Source organism: Scardinius erythrophthalmus (genome assembly GCF_964197995.2).
Source record: "Scardinius erythrophthalmus genome assembly, chromosome: 6".
NCBI lineage: Eukaryota > Metazoa > Chordata > Actinopteri > Cypriniformes > Leuciscidae > Scardinius > Scardinius erythrophthalmus.
This window is the reverse complement of record NC_138226.1, coordinates 43,743,535-43,763,575: the sequence shown is the minus strand read 5'-3', so window position 1 is coordinate 43,763,575 and position 20,041 is coordinate 43,743,535. Positions and strand designations below refer to the sequence as shown.

At 40.0% G+C, this 20,041-nt stretch overlaps 1 protein-coding gene across 1 annotated transcript; it reads left to right on the top strand.

Moving 5' to 3' along the window:
• The first annotated feature begins 612 nt into the window (after positions 1-612).
• LOC308692360 (tripartite motif-containing protein 16-like) lies at positions 613-19,662 on the top strand. The gene is made up of 6 exons (XM_081368296.1): positions 613-1,261; positions 1,522-1,617; positions 1,705-1,938; positions 9,213-9,372; positions 9,515-9,562; positions 18,883-19,662. Exons 1-6 carry the CDS (start codon positions 689-691, stop codon positions 19,434-19,436), a joined length of 1,665 nt encoding a protein of 554 aa, XP_081224422.1. The 5' UTR covers positions 613-688; the 3' UTR covers positions 19,437-19,662.
• The last annotated feature ends 379 nt before the right edge of the window (positions 19,663-20,041 follow it).

The following is a 20,041-nucleotide window of genomic DNA, read 5'->3' as shown; positions in this document are numbered from 1 at the left end:
TCAGTTTTGTGAACTTTAGAAGAAAAAGATCTACCAGAAAGACTCTGGAGAATAAATACTGTAACAATTATACATTTATTACCAGCCCAGCAAGCAATATATGCTATAAAGTTCTTTGGCGTAGGCCCCATCTGTAGCTTGCAACCCGAGGGTACGGACTCTGCATTTCCTGCCTGAAGACGAAGGCGGAGCGCAGCCGACCCCCTGGAGGTATGGGAAGGGACCATCCTGGTGGTGGTGGAAAGGATGGAGGGGAATGAAAGCATCAGCATCTGCAAACTCAGACATGTGTAAGTACCGATCTTTTATACCACAAGTATTAGAACATGACTGGTTAGATGAGAAGGTAATAAGTGACGTAACAATTGAGTCTTCCCAGCAGAACTTACGCTAAAGCTTTCTTTTCTAAATACATATAAAAGATAACTAATTTGTTTAATTTAAATGTACCCTTCTCAAACCAATTAATTATTTTGAGCATTAGGGTTTACAGTGAATGTTTTTGCATTTACTGTTGTAGAATCTGAACTCAGCAGGAATGAGGCTTTATGATGGTTTATAGACTTGATAAACCTGTTTTGCACACGTCACTCAAACACAGAACCAGGAAGCAGGAAGAGTTTGAGAAAGAGAAACTAAAGTGCAGTTGAGCTGTTGTGTGTTTGTGTCTCAGTATTCGTGCAGTAAAATGGCAGAAGCCAGATTTTCTCAGGATGAGTTAATGTGTCCAGTGTGTCTGGATCTCCTGAAGGATCCAGTGACCACTTCCTGTGGACACAGTTACTGTAAGATCTGTATTACAGGCTGCTGGGATCAGGAGGATCAGATGAGAGTCTACAGCTGCCCTCAGTGCAGACAGACCTTCAGTCCAAGACCTGCTTTAGCTAAAAACACCATGCTGGCTGAAGTGGTGGAGAAACTGAAGAAGACTAAACTTCCTGCTGACTGTTACGCTGGAGCTGGAGATGTGCAGTGTGACGTCTGTACTGGAAGAAAATACAAAGCCGTCAAGTCCTGTCTGGTGTGTCTGGAGTCTTACTGTCAAACTCATTTTGACCGTCATGAGGAATTTCACTCCCGTAAGCCACATAAAGTGACGGATGCCACTGGACGACTGCAGGAGATGATCTGCCAAACACATGATAAACTCCTTGAGGTTTTCTGTCGCACTGACCAGAAGTTTATATGTGTGCTGTGTACGATGGACGATCATAAAAACCACGACACTGTATCAGCTGCAGCACAGAGGACAGAGAAACAGGTATGAAACTAGACAAGGATGAAATAATGTTGACACTATTTATATTGGCACCATATGATCAGGAAACATCATTCACACTGCAGACGTTACAGAAGTGAACAGAAGCTGCAAGTGAACTTTCATATTTTCATATTATCTTAACAGAAAATATGGTGAAAATACACCGTAAACATTTATCAAGGCAAACTTTTTTAAAACTCTTCACATGATGATATAGTGACAGTATAAAGTGCCATCTGTGTTGTTGGTTTGTGCTGCAGAAGCAGCTGAAGGAGACGCAGAGGTCGTTCCAGCAGAGGATCCAGCAGAGAGAGAAAGATCTTCAGCAGCTGAGAGAGGCTGTAGAGTCTTATAAGGTGAGTCTGGAGAAGAAGAGAAGTTTGAGAAGTCTCAGTCAGGACTCACTGAAGCTCACTGTGTGATTGTGATGTGTGTCCTAACAGCGCTCTGCACACACAGCAGTGGAGGACAGTGAGAGGATCTTCACTGAGCTCATCCGCTCCATTGAGAGAAGCCGCTCTGAGGCGACACAGCGGATCAGAGATCAGGAAAAGACTGCAGTGAGTCGAGCTGAAGAACGACTGGAGCGACTGGAGCAGGAGATCAATGATCTGAGGAGGAGAGACGCTGAGCTGGAGCAGCTTTCACACACACAGGATCACATACATTTCCTGCAGGTAACAGAGATCCAGAAGAACAGGACAATATATTTGTTGTTATTTAAAGAGCGTGTTACTAATATGCGCCTATAGGTGGGTCCACAACGCGAGAACACTTTGTCCCGTAGATGGTTTGCTTGATCGCTTTAACCTCACGCACGAGCAGATCCGTTTCCTCGCTAGAGAAGCATTCAGTTTTACCACTTGCAAATTTCTCCATGTTAATAGCGAATCCGCCATGGCGCGAACGGGAAGGGGAGATGAGAATCTTATTGGTTTATTGCATGTTACGCCCAAAACACACCCTTTAGAGAGAGGTTATAGTGTAGCATATGTCACTTTGAGTGATTTATTGCCCTTAAGCCCCGCCCCCTTTTTGACATGGGAATATTCCCAAGCTTGCCCCGCCCCTTTCCACCGGTGGCTTTTTTTCCCATGCATGCTCCTCCCCTTATGGGTGTGAACCAAGGAAATATTTTGAATTAAATTATATATTAAATTATATATTTAGAATTGCAAACATTTTCTAGAATTAAACATCTAAAACAACATATAAAGTATTAAAATTATATCAAGTAAATAGTTTATTTTCTAATATACATTTGAAGAAAAGTTGTACTTTCACCTTTACATAGTGTTTAAAGATGTATAAAACATTGTATAAAGTTAAAATACACATATCTTTAGCGTTCATTCATTTGTAAAATGTTAAAACATTAATGAAAAAGTTAAAATTGCATTTTCTTAAAGTTATCAAAATTTGTTAAAACATCTAAAACAACATTTTAAAAATGTTAAAACATTGAAAAATCAATGTTCAGTCATTTACAGAAAAGTAAAACGAGTTAAGAGAGTTTTTTCATTACAAAAAGATATCTTTTTTTAAAAAACAATGTTGATCCATAAGCATTTAACTTCCACACATTATTTATAAAATGTTACATTTTACATAAAATATCTTTAGAAAGTGTCTCAAACACATAATATTAAAACCATATCATGTTAAAAATCACAGTATCAAAAAATAAAATAGCCTCCTTCCCACCAAACATCCACACCCCTTCCCACTTTCTGGACAGGTCATGTGACGGTGGGAAAATTTTCCCATGGCCCCCTTCCCTACAAACATCCACACCTCTCCCCACTTTCTGGACAGGTCATGTGACCGTGGGAAAATTCTCCTACGATCCACATTTAAATTTGTACTTTTCTAACATACATTTAAAGAAAAGCTGTACTTTTACAATTACATTGTGTTTAAATGTGTATAAAACGTTGTATAGAGTTAAAATACACTTATCTTTAGTGTTCTCACACATTTGTAAAATGTTAAATGAAAAAGTTTAAATTGCATTATCTTAAAGCTATCAAAATGTATTAGTATTAAGACATTAAACAAATATTAAAACATATCAAACGCATAAACACATACGTACATTTAAAAACTGACTTACGTTTGTACATACCATTTGTTGAAAGAGAGCCAAAACTCTTATTATCTCCAAAGGTATATCCTAGGGTATATTCCACATGAAATGTATATCCAAATGTATATCCAAAAGGTATATCCAAAGCTCGAAAGATTTATCCAACACCAAAGTAATATCCAAGACCGAAGTTTTATCCAAAAGGTAGGCTATATCCAAAACGCTTATCCATATCCAAAGGTGTAGAGATTTTAATTCCAAAAATTACAAAGTCCTTGTGAGGAGTTCAACGAAAAGTGACCACACTCTTACACCCCAAAAGTTAGAATGGGATCTCAGAGGTCTGGACACTGGGTACACGTAGACTCCGCCCCTAGACACCTCCCACCACTAGACACCTCCCATCCCTAGACCACTCCCACACCAAGACCCCTCCCACACCAGCTATGTATTGGGTAACAGATCAGTGAGTTGTTTTTAATTAAAGAAGAGTTTTGTTTTCCACAATCATTTAAAAACTTTTTAAAAACAATGTATGTATAAAGTTAAAATGCAATGGTTTAGTATTCGTACGTTTTACAACGTTATCTGAAAAAGTTAGAATGCGGTCCTTCGCTTACAGATTTAAAAAACTGTTCAAGACAACATCAACTAAAATACAATATGTTACTAAAGTTTAGTTTTAAGCTCCGTATGATACATCACTCATTGACGGTAGAAACATGAATGAGTAGAGTATAGATCATGTGTGTGTGTGTGTGAAGCCAAGTCTCCGCCCACCTAACACTAGATTTGTTTATAATTACTAGCCTGGGTGCCAGCCCGAACTCCACCACAACATTTTTTGGTCGGGAAGTTCGGTCTGGACTCGATCCGTTGAGGAGTAATTATGCCCGGCTCCCAGAAGGCCGGGCCAATCAAATTGCGGGGGCGGGCTTTTATCGATGATGGACAGATGATCTGCGGTTACGTAATCACCCACGTCACCAAAGAGCGCTTGGGTTGAACTGGTTTTCAACAAAGACGACTGCAGCTGGAGAATAGAGATGTTTAGATTCCGCTATCATGTCTTTTATTAACCCTCTGAGGTCTGAGCTGTTTTCTGGGCCCTGGAGGTGTTCTGACATGCTCTGACATTTGTGGTTATTTCTGTTACTTGTGACATTTTCATGGCTAAAGTCTAATTACACTGTATTCAGCACAAACTCTGCTACAATAATATATCAGCAGCATGTATGTAAAAGTTTGTAGTTTTGAGATAATGACATTTATGCGTGGTTTGTGAAAATACAAAAATAAATTCTCACTGAAATAAGGTCATGAAACCCATACTGATTATTTCTTCACAAGACTTTTGAAAATTGTATCACGTAGCCTAGAATATTTGCTCCAAAACGATGTGAGAATCACCCTGACTGCTCATTCAGAGAAGACAATATATTGATTTAAAAATTTTACGACGTGTTTTGTGTTAGAAAGCAATATGCGAAGGGGCGGATCACCTCATTAATATGAAAGCTTTCCACACCTGAGAAAGACAAAGAACCTCCCTAATGGCCCTATTAGGAGCTTATCAGGGCCCATCATTCTGACCAACCTTGCACAAAGAATGAGGAGATTTAAAAAAGAATGGCTTTTAAAATTGTTTGGATTTATTTACAACACAACATAATCTAAAGATACACAACAAAAAAGCACTTATTGAAGAAAGAGACCTTTGTGCCATTCCTAAAAACATTGTACATACCTTTCATTTTCTAAGGTGTTTGATTTTCACTTTACCATGTTCATGTACAGAGACATGTACTGTGAATGTTGAAGTCAGCAGGACTCAGTGGCATCTGGGCCCTGAAAAAAAAAAAAGTGAACATACTGATATCAAGAGAAAGGCCTGCACGATTTTGGGAATACATTTTAGATTTTTCTTGTTAAAATTGCTTTTTAAAATTCACAGAATACACACACTCACACAAATGTTTCCAACAATATATAATGAACACCAGGTTTGTTGTGCCTTGTAGGTATAGGCTATGCCAGTGCTGCATAAAATAATAACAATATAGCAGCCTATATATATTTTCAAAAAGATTTCAGTAACAACTAAGCTAGAGAAAAATATATTGATTATCATGTTACTTCAAATGTTTCCATTCGCTATGATGATATGAAATGAGATAATAGTAAAAACATGAAGCCGTTTGGAGCGTTTTGCTTTTCCAAAATATGATACATTCAAACGCGATCGCGATCAAAAATATGATACATTAAAACGCGATCGCGATCAAAAATATGATACATTAAAACGCGATTGCGATCAAATATAAAACATTATGGTTAGGCCTACCATATACATAGCCTATCTACGTTTGAGCAGATATCCACAAACACAGTAACAGTAAACACGGGTCTAAATATTATAATATTCACCATATATCTAGCAACAGTTCAACTGCAATGTGAAATTTATGCAACAATAGCAAACTAATATGTAAGAATTTCTTACCTTATCTTTCTTGTCTTCAAATATCGTTCTTCTTCTTCTGATGTAAATCCAATGTAAGCTCAGGCACGTCTTTCAAACTCGACGAAAAGTGAAGTGAAGTGTTTTGTTGTTGAGGTAATGAGGGCGATCGCGTTCCATGTGGAGATTTGCATGTGAATATCTTTTGCGCGAGTGGGCGTGGCCGAATTAAAAATAATTAGGAAGCGTTTGAGAAGCTGGAAATCTTGTTGGTTTTATACAAATTACTTAAACAGAGAATATTTGTTTTCGTTTTGAATCCGATCATTTAAAAGTACACACTTAAATGTTTATAAAGGTGTATGGCTCATAAATGTGTAACAAGTATTCGCTGAGTTTTGTTTCAGTTTATAGACGTGCTCAAGAAAAAAAAGTTCACCGCGACGGAGAGGCAGAACGCACACACTGTTTTTTTTCCTTATTTTACAAAAGCACAATGTTTTGATTTGATTGGAAGTGGACACATACAAAAGTAGAAATACCACAGATTCTTTTTTTATATTTATTTTTTCTGTATGACCATAAATGACGGAGAAATTTAAGTTTAAAGTGCTACAATGTGGAGAAAATCCAGCAAAACGCGCCGGCGCGTTTGTCGACCTCAGAGGGTTAAAAGAAATCGACAGCGCATTCATTTTAAAAGACGAACAGAGAACCGCAATCAAGGTATTTGTCGATCGAAAAGATGTGTTTGCCGTCCTTCCTACGGGATTCGGCATAAGTTTAATTTATCAGCTGACTCCGATGGTCGCTAAGAAGATGGGACGCAATGAAAATGCTGTGGTCATTGTGGTTTCTCCTTTGGTCGCCCTCATGGAGTGCTTTATTATTACTTTACTCATTACTTCACTACTTCTTCCTGTGTGTGTGCAGTTGAGCTCTGTTGACAACTATGCGTGGCTCACTGCGTTGCTCTGATTGGTTGTAGGTCTATCCAATTGAGTTCAGAGTTTTTTTTTCCTGCTTCAGTTAAGACATGCCTCATAATGAAAGCGCTATGGAGCAGTATCAGACTCACATTCTGCCTAGAATATGAGTATGATGAAGTCAGGCTATATAATTACAGCTCAAGTTAACCTACCTCTAGCTAGTAACAGTTACAGCTAACGTTAACTTAACAGTTGAGATGCTAGCGAACTTTTCCTGAAGACACTAAATAATTTCTATAAAGTAAATATTCAACGGAAGCATGTCATTTACATGAAAGAATGTGTCAGAAGCATTTGTATGTATTATTTGTGTAAGTTTGGGGACTAACTAAACTAACCTGAAAGTAGTAAAAACAACAGTGAGAGACGGAGTTACTGCTTGTGTCAGTTGAGCTGTCATCCCGTTTCCATGGTAACGCCCTCCACTCCAGTTCAAATGCAACTCGAATGTTCAGCGCGCGCTCCCATTAAAAAACGTAAAAGTCACGCAGCATTTACATAAATCATTTGATAATCAGATAAAATATCTTGAAAACGATGGTTTGTTCCATTTGTTCCTATTTTAATAAAACCTGTTTAATTATAACCTCAGTGAGCTGAGTACATTGTGTTCCACTCTTAATGACATAGTTTCTTTATTTGTATTATTTTGTCCAGATTTTCATAGTAGCCTATTTTATAACTCTCTTTCTGTACCCTTATAAGACATGACAGCCTACAGATATATAATACGCAGCGCTTGGTCCCTGATGTGCCGTTTAGTGACAGGGCAGTAGGCTATGTGGTACTAAGTCTTACAATTGATTCCAGTCAATTATGCAACATAATAGCTTAAAAATAACCATTAGGGAACTTTCTTTATAAGCTACTTTTAGGTTATTCTAAAAATAACCTTCCAGCAATGTTCTGGGAACGTTGTTTTATGTATGCAAAATAATAATTTAAAAATAACCATTAAAACGTTCTCTATAAGTTATTTTTTGGTTATTTAAAAGTAACCACCCTGCAACGTTCTGGGAACATTATTTTATGGTTGCAAAATAATAACTTAAAAATAACCTTTAGGGAACGTTCTCTATAAGTTATTTTTAAGTTACTTAAAAGTAACCACCCAGCAACGTTCTGGGAACGTTATTTTATGGTTGCAAAATAATAACTTAAAAATAACCTTTAGGGAACGTTCTCTATAAGTTATTTTTAAGTTACTTAAAAGTAACCACCCAGCAACGTTCTGGGAACGTTATTTTATGGTTACATAAAAATAAAACCAAAAAAGAACATTCCCCTAATGTTAGTATTTGGTTCCCAAAAAAATCAAACAGGAACCAAAAACTAACGTTAGGGGAACGTTCTGTGTTAACTGGGTGGTATGTCTGACTTTATCATTCTGTCTGGGAACAGCTGCTACAAGCAAACAGGTAAAGATGTACTTGTCTTGCTATCTTGTTGACTGTGTGCTGTTTTAGATAAGTATGGGATGGACTGTTGAATGAAATAACATTTATGACATTTTACGGGATCGTTAAAATAGTTTGATTAACCCTGAGCTTCTAATCTTAAAACAATGATTTAACTGTACTGTTATAGTGGGTTGCCCACAGTAAACCCTCATAGTTGGCCCCACAGTGAAAAACAGCTATGGGCCCCGCATGGGCTAACCCACTGGGGGCCCGTGTAGGTTTTCTGTGGGCAGTCCCACAGTGGGTTGCCCACAGTAAATCCTAATGGGGGATCAAATGGGCAAAACTGCTATGGGCCCCGCATGGGCTAACCCACTAGGGGCCCGTGTGGGTTTTCTTAAATGGGGCCCCAAAGGGTTTGCCCTTGCCCACACTGTCCCACAGAAAACCCACACTTACCCACAGTGGGCCCACAGTGGCATATTTGCTGGATCATTAAAGCCTTTGTTTTATTCACAGAATTAAAGGGCAAACTTTGCTTATAAATTTACACAATATAATACAGCTAAGATAGAGATTGATGCATTAGATCAGGATAATAATATGATTATTTAAAGTATTTAATAACTAAAATATCACTTTTGTGTTTTCTGGAATTTATTTTTAATTATTTGGTTTATTCTGCCAATTTTTTTTTTTTTATATATATATAATTTCAAAACACACTAAATTTGGATTTATGATCACAGTATTTCTAATTAAAACCATTCATTTCTCAAGCTAATATTGAGCTTAAATTGGTTTCCTAGGAAGTTCACATTTAGTGTAAATGGCAAATGCTAGAACTTGTATCTCTAATGTCACATAATGAATATGAGAAGAATGAAGCTGATGCTGTGAAAGTGCTGGATTGAGGAGAGTTACTAAAGATCAACAAGAGCCGCACAAATCTGACAGTAGAGCAGGTTATTGATGAAGTGTGGAGATGATGAGCTTTGATTTCTGTTTTCTCTAGAGTTTCCAGTCTCTCTCAGATCCTCCTGAATCTACAGATGTAAATGACAATCTCTTCAGTTCTCTCTCCTCTTTTGATGGCTTGACAGAATCTGTCCGTCAGCTGAGAGACAAACTGGAGTATTTCTGCAAAGAGGAGCTGAAGAAGATCTCTGACAGAGGTAAAGTCCTGGAGATTCTGCTCTCAGAAATGATCCTCTCAGATCATGTAGAAGATCCTATTAGAAATGTTTAGGAACGGATGCAGGGATCATTTTCTCTTGACATGATAATCACACTCTTCATGTCTGTTGATTTCCACAGTGAATTTCTCCAACATTGTTCCCAGGACCAGGAACGACTTCCTACAATGTAAGTCACTGAGAAAACAAGCAGAAAAACTCACTGAGTGTGTTCATGTTCTTCCTGGAGAAGTGAAAGAAAACATGACAGAAGAGTTTTAGAGTTGATCATGTAAATGATGATTTGCTCAAGATATCTGGTAAACTGCACTGAGACACTGATGATATATTGAACATTAAGAGTTAATTAATTATTAATTATTATCCTAATTATTATCCCTTGGTCAAGCAGCTCTTCATGAAGTATAACACCACACTGCCTCCTAGTGCTCCCGCTGAACGCTTATTCAGTTATGGGGGAAATAAACTTTCATCATCTCGAAGCAGAATGTCCGATGCCCAAACTAAATCAACAGTTTGAATGCACATTCTGTCTTTCATTACGTATGGCAAATGCTGCCAACAGACTAACTGCAATATTTAACAGGATTAAAATTTGCAGTAATTTTGAATCCTATGATACTTTTAGTTTAGTTTTGATGTTGAGCAAAAATCCTAGTTTCATATTTGCAGCACAATTATTAAGCATAGTTACAACTATAATTCAATTCAATTCAATTCAATTCAAATTTATTTGTATAGCGCTTTTCACAATACATATTGTTTCAAAGCAGCTTTACAGGAAGTGCATTTCAGAAATGTACATAGAGAAATACAGTTAGTTAATCATGTATTGATTTAGGGCATAAACATCGCCAGCGTCGAGTCGTCTCTTCACAGGCGCCGAGTCGTCTCTGCACGGGTGTTGGAGAATCTGTAGTTTCCATGAGAGGCTGGATACAAACTGGAGCTGACGATCTGTATTTACCTCGGGACTAGCGTCCCAAGATAACAACAGAAAAGCATATGGGAAATAATTAGCGTAGCTGCTGTTCGCAATATTAATGCATTCAATCTGATTCAACTGTAGTATAAAATGTAAGTATTATGTGAATGCCTGGCTGAAGAGATGCGTCTTTAATCTAGTTTTAAACTGGGACAGCGAGTCTGAGCCTCGAACAATATCAGGAAGGCCATTCCAGAGTTTAGGAGCTAAATGTGAAAACGCTCTCCCTCCTTTAGTGGACTTAGATATCCTAGGAATGACCAGAAGCCTCGAATTTAGTGATCTTAAAGAGCGCGATGGATTGTAGGGCGATAGAAGTTCCGTTAAATACCCAGGAGCTAAACCATTTAGGGCTTTATAGGTCAGTAGCAATACTTTGTAATTGATACGGAACTTTATAGGTAACCAATGTAGAGACGACAGAATTGGTGTTATATGATCGTATTTTCTTGATCTAGTAAGAACTCTAGCGGCGGCATTTTGGACTAACTGTAGCTTGTTTATTGAGGATGCAGGACAACCAGCTAATAAAGCATTACAGTAATCTAGTCTCGAGGTCATGAATGCATGAACTAACTTTTCTGCATCAGAAACAGATAGCATGTTACGTAGCTTAGCAATGTTTCTAAGGTGGAAAAAGGCTGTTCTTGTAACATATGAGATATGATTTTCAAAAGACAAGTTGCGGTCTAATATAACACCCAGGTCTTTTACTGTAGAGGATAAAGTAACAGGACACCCTTCTAAATTAAAGTTGTATTGTAAGAGGTTTTGTGGGCAGTTTTTTGGACTAATAAGTAATACCTCCGTTTTATCTGAATTTAATAGCAGAAAATTACATGTCATCCAGTATTTTATATCTTTAACACACTCTGTTAATTTAGATAATTTAGCGTTTTCATCTGGTCGTGATGAAATATATAATTGAGTGTCATCAGCATAACAGTGGAAATTAATTCCATGTTTTCTTATAATATTACCAAGTGGCAGCATATATATTGAGAATAGCAGAGGGCCTAACACAGATCCTTGCGGTACACCGTAGTTTACTGACGTTATCTTCGATTTTTCCCCATTTACGCAGACAAAATGGTAACGGTCTGATAAGTATGATCTGAACCAGCTTAATGCCTGTCCCTGAACACCAGTGTAGTTTTGTAGTCGGTCTAAGAGTATTGTGTGATCTATAGTATCGAACGCAGCACTAAGATCAAGTAAAACTAGTATTGAGATACAGCCTTGGTCAGAAGCTAAAAGTAAATCATTTGTGATTTTAACGAGCGCAGTTTCTGTGCTATGATGCGGTCTGAATCCAGACTGAAACTTTTCATAGATATCATTTTCTTGCAAGAAAGAGCACAGTTGAGCGGACACAACTTTTTCTAGTATTTTAGACATAAATGGAAGATTTGAAATGGGTCTGTAATTTGCTAGGTTATTATGATCTAATTGTGGTTTCTTAATAAGAGGTTTTATAACTGCCAACTTGAATATTCTTGGAACATAACCTAAAGATAAAGACGAGTTAATAATATTGAGAAGAGGCTCTTCCACTACAGGTAACACTTGTTTCAGTAGTTTAGTTGGTATTGGATCTAATAAACACGTTGTTGGTTTAGATGCAATGATAAGTTTATTTAACTCTTCCTGTCCTATAGTTGCAAAGCGCTGTAATTGTTCTTGCGGGGTGATAATTGAGGCTGAATCATAAGACACCATTAAAGATTGTACATTTACAATTGTGTTTCTGATGCTTTCTATTTTCTCAGTGAAGAAATTCATAAAATCATTACTACTACACTGTAACGGAATATTTTGCTCCGGTAACGTCTGTTTATTTGTTAGTCTAGCGACGGTGTTAAATAAAAACCTAGGATTATTTTGGTTGTTTTCTATTAGTTTGCGGAGATGCTCAGCCCTGGCTGCTTTTAGGGCCTTTTTATAACGTGACATACTGTCTTTCCATGCGATTCTAAAGACCTCTAGATTAGTTTGTTTCCATTTACGCTCTAAATTACGATTTTCTCTCTTTAGAACATGCGTAACACTGTTGTACCATGGTGCTTTAGTTTTCTCTCTAACCTTTTTTAATCTAATTGGTGCAACGATGTCTAATGTACTAGAGAAAATGGTGCTCATAGTGCTAGTCATTTCCTCTAGTTCATCTGTTTGTTTGGGTTCACTGAGCAGCTGAGATAGATCAGGTAAGCTATTTGAGAAATTATCTATAGTTGTTGGAAGGATTGTTCTGCCTGGTCGATAACGCGGCGCAACATGACAAATTTCAGCGGTACGTAGTATGCAAGTGACCATGTAATGGTCAGTGACTTCATCACTTTGCGGTATAATATCTATATCGGTTGGATCGGCTCCATGTGATATAATTAAATCTAGCGTATGATTAAGACGATGAGTGGGACCAGTTACGTTTTGCTTGACCCCAAAGGAGTTTAATAAATCTGTAAACGCAGCCCCTAAAGCATCATTTGAATTATCTACGTGTATGTTAAAATCTCCAACAATTAATGCTTTATCGACATTGACCAAAAGATCTGAGAGAAAGTCTGCAAACTCTTTTAGGAAATCAGCGTAAGGCCCTGGCGGTCTATATACAGTAGCCAAGGCTAGAGATAATATGGATTTCTTTCTTACATCTAAGAGAGTAACATTTAGCACAAGTACTTCAAACGAATTAAACCTGTGACCTGTTTTCTGAGTAACAGTAAGAATATCTTTATAGATTATAACAACACCACCGCCACGACCAATCAGACGGGGCTCATGCTTGTAACAGTATCCAGGAGGAGTAGACTCATTAAGACCGAAATAATCATTTGGTTTAAGCCAGGTTTCAGTAAGGCAAAGTACATCGAAACTATTATCTGTGACCATTTCATTTACAATAACCGCCTTAGGTGTAAGCGATCTGATGTTTAAAAGACCTAGCTTTATAAATTGTTTTTGTTCACTAATATTGAGATTTTCTGGTTGAATCACAATTAGATTTTTCTTAGATCCTGCAGTAGATTTATTATTTGATCTCACTAAACGAGGAATAGACACAGTTTCAATATAATGTTCTACATTGGTACTTATATCAATTAAGTTTGGACAGCAAAGAGTGCGATTTGGACTTTGACTTACTAGTCATATGGTGTGTAGCGTCTTGGAGATGTTGTCCGACAGAAGAGCCGCTCCGATTTTGCTGGGGTGAAGGCCATCAGCACGGAAGAGCCTAGGTCGCTCCCAGAAAAGATTCCAATTATTTACAAAGAGCAGTCTCTGTTCATTTCACCATGACATTAACCATTCATTTAGAGCAAATAATCTACTGAACCTTTCGTGTCCTAGTCGGTAGGTGGGAAGCGGTCCAGACACGATGATCGTTGTTTCAGGCGATGTACTGCGTACCGTCTCGATCAGGCTCCTGTAGTCCTTCTTCAGAACCTCCGACTGCCGTAGCCTGATGTCGTTCGTTCCCGCGTGCAGCACGACAGCTCCGACGGGCTCGTCACCGTTCAGAATCCCGGGAACCTGTGCAGCGACATCGAGAACACGAGCACCAGGAAAGCAGTGAGTGCGAACCTTACCTTTACCTATGGTAGCACGGACATGCCGGACGATGGAACTGCCGATGATCACAGCGTCGCATTCCGTCTCGCGTAGAGGGGAGAAGCGGTTCGGGGTGGAGATCTCGAAGGCCAGGAGGGGCGGAGAGGTCCTAGCTCTGGTCCTGGCCCGCGTCTTCCGCTGTGGAATCACCCACGGTCCATGTTGTTGTGTCAGTGCCGGAGTGAATGAAACCAGGGATGATCGCATCCTGGGCAGAGAAACACATGGAGTAGACGAGGTCGGAGTCAAAAGGTTACTAACCACTGACTTGTGAGCATCGGCGCGTGATGTTTCAAGCGCGAAACGTCGATCTCGTAGCTCGGCCTGTCTCTCTAGTAGGTCGCGGATCTGCTTCTCCACGGATTCCAGCTCTAACTGCACAGAATGCAGCTCGAAGGTGTCCTCACCTGCACTCAAAGGTAACGTTAGACACACATCCGTTATATTCGCCATTATAGCAGATGTGCTATAATGGCGAATTATAGCTTTCAGTGATACAGGTGTAAATAAGTCGATCGATAGGCGCGACCACGCGTGTAATGCTAGCGGGCTAAGGCTAGTAGCGGAAGTTCGAAAGGTTGGATATATGTAGCGATATCAGAGCAATCCGATTGTTTTTTTAAGGAGAATAGTATTCCAGATATGTTCACACGCTATAAAAATGAAAAAAGTTCGTTTGTAAAAGAGTGTAAAGAAGAAAAACAAGGTTTCTGAATTAATTCGACGGAGCTCCAAACACAACAACGCACTCAGTCGCGACGCATGCGCAGATCTGAGAACTACTATGCGCAGAACTATAAGGCAACTACACTCACCTAAATGATTATTAGGAACACCTGTTCAATTTCTCATTAATGCAATTATCTAATCAACCAATCACATGGCAGTTGCTTCAATGCATTTAGGGGTGTGGTCCTGGTCAAGACAACTCCTGAACTCCAAACTGAATGTCAGAATGGGAAAGAAAGGTGATTTAAGCAATTTTGAGCGTGGCATGGTTGTTGGTGCCAGACGTGCTGGTCTGAGTATTTCACAATCTGCTCAGTTACTGGGATTTTCATGCACAACCATTTCTAGGGTTTACAAAGAATGGTGTGAAAAGGGAAACACATCCAGTATGCGGCAGTCCTGTGGGCGAAAATGCCTTGTTGATGCTAGAGGTCAGAGGAGAATGGGCCGACTGATTCAAGCTGATAGAAGAGCAACTTTGACTGAAATAACCACTCGTTACAACCGAGGTATGCAGCAAAGCATTTGTGAAGCCACAACACGCACAACCTTGAGGCGGATGGGCTACAACAGCAGAAGACCCCACCGGGTACCACTCATCTCCACTACAAATAGGAAAAAGAGGCTTCAATTTGCACGAGCTCACCAAAATTGGACAGTTGAAAACTGGAAAAATTTTGCCTGGTCTGATGAGTCTCGATTTCTGTTGAGACATTCAGATGGTAGAGTCAGAATTTGGCGTAAACAGAATGAGAACATGGATCCATCATGCCTTGTTACCACTGTGCAGGCTGCTGGTGGTGGTGTAATGGTGTGGGGGATGTTTTCTTTGCACACTTTAGGCCCCTTAGTGCCAATTGGGCATCGTTTAAATGCCACGGCCTACCTGAGCATTGTTTCTGACCATGTCCATCCCTTTATGACCACCATGTACCCATCCTCTGATGGCTACTCCCAGCAGGATAATGCACCATGTCACAAAGCTCGAATCATTTCAAATTGGTTTCTTGAACATGACAATGAGTTCACTGTACCAAAATGGCCCCCACAGTCACCAGATCTCAACCCAATAGAGCATCTTTGGGATGTGGTGGAACGGGAGCTTCGTGCCCTGGATGTGCATCCCACAAATCTCCATCAACTGCAAGAGTCTATCCTATCAATATGGGCCAACATTTCTAAAGAATGCTTTCAGCACCTTGTTGAATCAATGCCACTTAGAATTAAGGCAGTTCTGAAGGCGAAAGGGGGTCAAACACAGTATTAGTATGGTGTTCCTAATAATCCTTTAGGTGAGTGTATATGGCATTTTCTTAAATTCCAAAAATGTTGTGTATTATATTTGCTTGAGAAAATAATTAATTTGTATTTTCCTTAATAATAATAACTAAATTTTAAGTAAACTAAGTTCTCCGGTGCCTGTCGAGGCGGCAATCCCCGAACCCGGTGGTGGACACCGGAAGTAAGGGATGCCGTCAAGCTGAAGAAGGAGTCCTATTGGGCCTGGTTGGCTTGTGGGACTCCTGAGGCAGCTGACGGGTACCGGCAGGCCAAGCGAACTGCAAACCGGGTGGTTGTGGAGGCAAAAACTCGGGCCTGGGAGGAGTTCGGTGAGGCCATTGAGAAGGACTTTCGGCTGGCCTCGAAGAGATTCTGGCAAACCGTCCGGCGCCTCAGGAGGGGGAAGCAGTGCCCTACCAACGCTGTCTACAGTAGAGGTGGGGAGCTGTTGACCTCAACTGGGGATGCCGTTGGACGGTGGAAGGAATACTTCGAGGATCTCCTCAATCCTGCCGTCACGTCTTCCATTGAGGAAGCAGAGGCTGAGGGCTCAGAGGTGGACTCGTCCATCACCCAAGCTGAAGTCACCGAGGTAATTAAGAAACTCCTCTGTGGCAAGGCACCGGGGGTGGATGAGGTCCGCCCTGAGTACCTCAAGTCTCTGGATGTTGTGGGGCTGTCTTGGCTGACACGCCTCTGCAGCATCGTGTGGCGGATAGGGACAGTGCCTCTGGGATGGCAGACCGGGGTGGTGGTCCCTCTTTTTAAGAAGGGGGACCGGAGGGTGTGTTCCAACTACATGGGGATCACACTTCTCAGCCTCCCTGGGAAAGTCTATGCCAGGGTACTGGAGAGGAGAATACGGCCGATAGTAGAACCTCGGATTCAGGAGGAACAGTGTGGTTTTCGTCCAGGCCGTGGAATACTGGACCAGCTCTATACTCTCTCTCAGGGTGCTGGAGGGTTCATGGGAGTTTGCCCAACCAGTCCACATGTGCTTTGTGGATTTGGAGAAGGCATTCGACTGTGTCCCTCGCGGCGGCCTGTGGAGGGTGCTCCGGGAGTATGGGGTCCGGGGTCCTTTACTAAGGGCTGTCCGGTCCCTGTACGACCAAAGCAGGAGCTTGGTTTGCATTGCCGGCAGTAAGTAAGTCAGACTTGTTCCCGGTGCATATTGGTGCCGGTTCTGTTCATAATTTTTATGGACAGAATTTCTAGGCGCAGCCAGGGGCCGGAGGGTGTCAGGTTTGGGGACAACACAATTTTGTCTCTGCTCTTTGCGGATGATGTTGTCGTGTTGGCCTTATCAAGCCAGGACCTTCTGCGTGCACTGGGACGGTTTGCAGCCGAGTGTGAAGCGGCTGGGATGAGAATCAGCACCTCCAAATCCGAGGCCATGGTCCTCAGTTGGAAAAGGGTGGCTTGCCCACTTCAGGTTGGTGGAGAGTTCCTGCCTCAAGTGGAGGAGTTTAAGTATCTTGGGGTTTTGTTCACGAGTGAGGGAAGGATGGAACGGGAGATTGACAGACGGATCGGTGCAGCTTCTGCAGTAATGCGGTCGATGTACCGGTCTGTCGTGGTGAAGAAAGAGCTGAGCCGCAAGGCGAAGCTCTCGATTTACTGGTTATTCAGCCAGCGCACATACCTGTATTTACTTCCCGTTTTCGGCCGAAGACCACAGTAGTCGATTGTCGAGTTCTCCACTATTGCTTAGTTACCTATGATCACGCGCGTGAACTTGACAATCGACTACTGTGGACTTCGACCGAAAACGGGAAGTAAACACAGGTATTTGCGCTGGCTGAATAAACATAATTTTTATCCATATCTTTCACATCTACTGCAGACAGATTCACCGTGTTCACTCTGAAGGAATCACTCACATTAGCTGTGCACTTGTAATGACACATCAAGGATGTTAAGAGGCTAAAAGCAGGTTTAAAACTTGCCCCACTGAAGTCAACAGGGTGCACATTTTAAAAAGAGGATAACACGGTGTAGGCAACACTGATTTTTGTCGTTGTTCTCTGTACTGACAGCACTCCAAATGTACAAAAAAATGAGCTCAATGTTAAAATTGACCTGAGTTCTCCTTTAACGGAAGGATTGAGAGATGATATTTCCGTCATTTTGACAATAAATATTGTATTCCTCCGCTTTCCAGTAAATAAAGCATTCCAGTAAACACTGCTTATAGAGATTAGAAGTTAAAAGGGGAGAGAAGTATGTTTTAAAGCATCCGGCGTAAGGATTTAGGGGGGGAAACTAGAAATTCTCAGTGTATTCTAATTAATTATTCATGGGATATATCATAAATTAAATCGGGAGAGCAGAAGACAAATGTGCAGTATATGTTGTCTTTTTTTCATATGTAGGCGGAATACAAATGAAAAAAAAAGAAAATAATCAGGAGGAATAGAAATGGAAAGCAAAGGCGCTTTGGATAATGGTTATTTGTGGCACAACCTTATGATCTCAAATGATTTGTTTCAGTCTTTTTGTGTGGAAATTCCCCAAACCGGAAGTGCCACTCTTAATCTAAAACGTTTGTCAGGAAAAAGGTGGATATAGACTGAAAGTTCGTTACAGTACATTTCACCCTGTGACGTTTATTAAATGTGAGCCTAATTTTCCTGATCAATGCTATAAGAGCAATGATAATTTAATTCATTTATTTCACAGTGTGGAATTGTGAGGGATGCATTGATTCACTTTATCTCTCAAGTCAAGTTTCCTTTATTTTTATAGCGCTTTATACAATAGAATTTTTTTTAAAGCAGCTTTAGTAAACAACAATTATCTAATTTATAGTGGACATAAGTCAACCTTTTTCCTTATACAGATTCATAATTCCTGATTCTGATGTGTTTTATCTCCATCAGATTCCCATGAGCTCAATCTGGATCTGAACACAGTGAATGAACACCTCCGTCTGTCTGAGAGGAACAGAGTGATTACTAACACTTGCCAAGTTAAGTCGTATCCTGATCATCCATACGGATTTGATCATTATGCTCAGGTGTTGTGTAGAGAGAGTGTGTGTGGACGCTGGTACTGGGAGATTGAGCCGAGTGGTTTTATTGGTGTGTGTATATCAGTGTCATATAAGAGCATCAGCAGGAAGGGAGCGGGTAATGAGTGTGGGTTTGGACCTAATGATCAGTCCTGGAGTTTGTTCTGCTCTCCTTGCAGTTTCTCATTCAGACACAATAACATAGAGACTGAACTCCCTGTAGAGTTCATCAGGCGTAGAACAGGAGTGCGTGTGGATCACAGTAGAATAGGAGTGTATGTGGATCACAGTGCAGGAACTCTGTCCTTCTACAGCGTCTCTGACACGATGAGCCTCATCCACACAGTCCAGACCACATTCACTCAACCGCTTTATCCTGGGTTTGGGGTTTATCCTGCATCATCAGTGAAACTGTGTGGATGAATCAGGATAGACTGTAGAGAGATTCTATCCATAATGCTTTGAGCTGCATGATAAATCATAAACGCTGAGATGTTATAGAGTCTCATACTTTCTCTTTATTACATTAATACTACAGCTGAGCTTCTGTCAGTGAAATAACATGTTCAGATTATGGTTGAGTGAGTGCTGAGCTTGAAGATGATATAATATTCCCTGCTAAACTCAATAAAAATATTTTCTCATCATCTCTTATGTGTGCCTTGTGTATATGTATATGTGTGTATATGTATATGCGCATATGTATTGATTTATGGTGCACAATTTTTAAACACCTTTTACCTAATTTTGATTATTATCAGGTTAGTAATGTTAAGGTCAAATCTGTCCTAAATCATAAGCATTTGAATTTTCATACTTACAGTAAATCGGTCACAGAAGACTCAATCTCTGAGACTTTTGGCAGGTGAACTTTTTAGTTTCAATTAAATATATTTTTATTAACTACAGGTTAAATAGTTTACATACAAAGTACTAATATATAAAAAGAAAAGAAAGTCAAAGACAAATCGTTTACAAGCTTTGTCTGCAGGAAATGCTAATAGCAAGAGCATCTAACACCGGAGAGG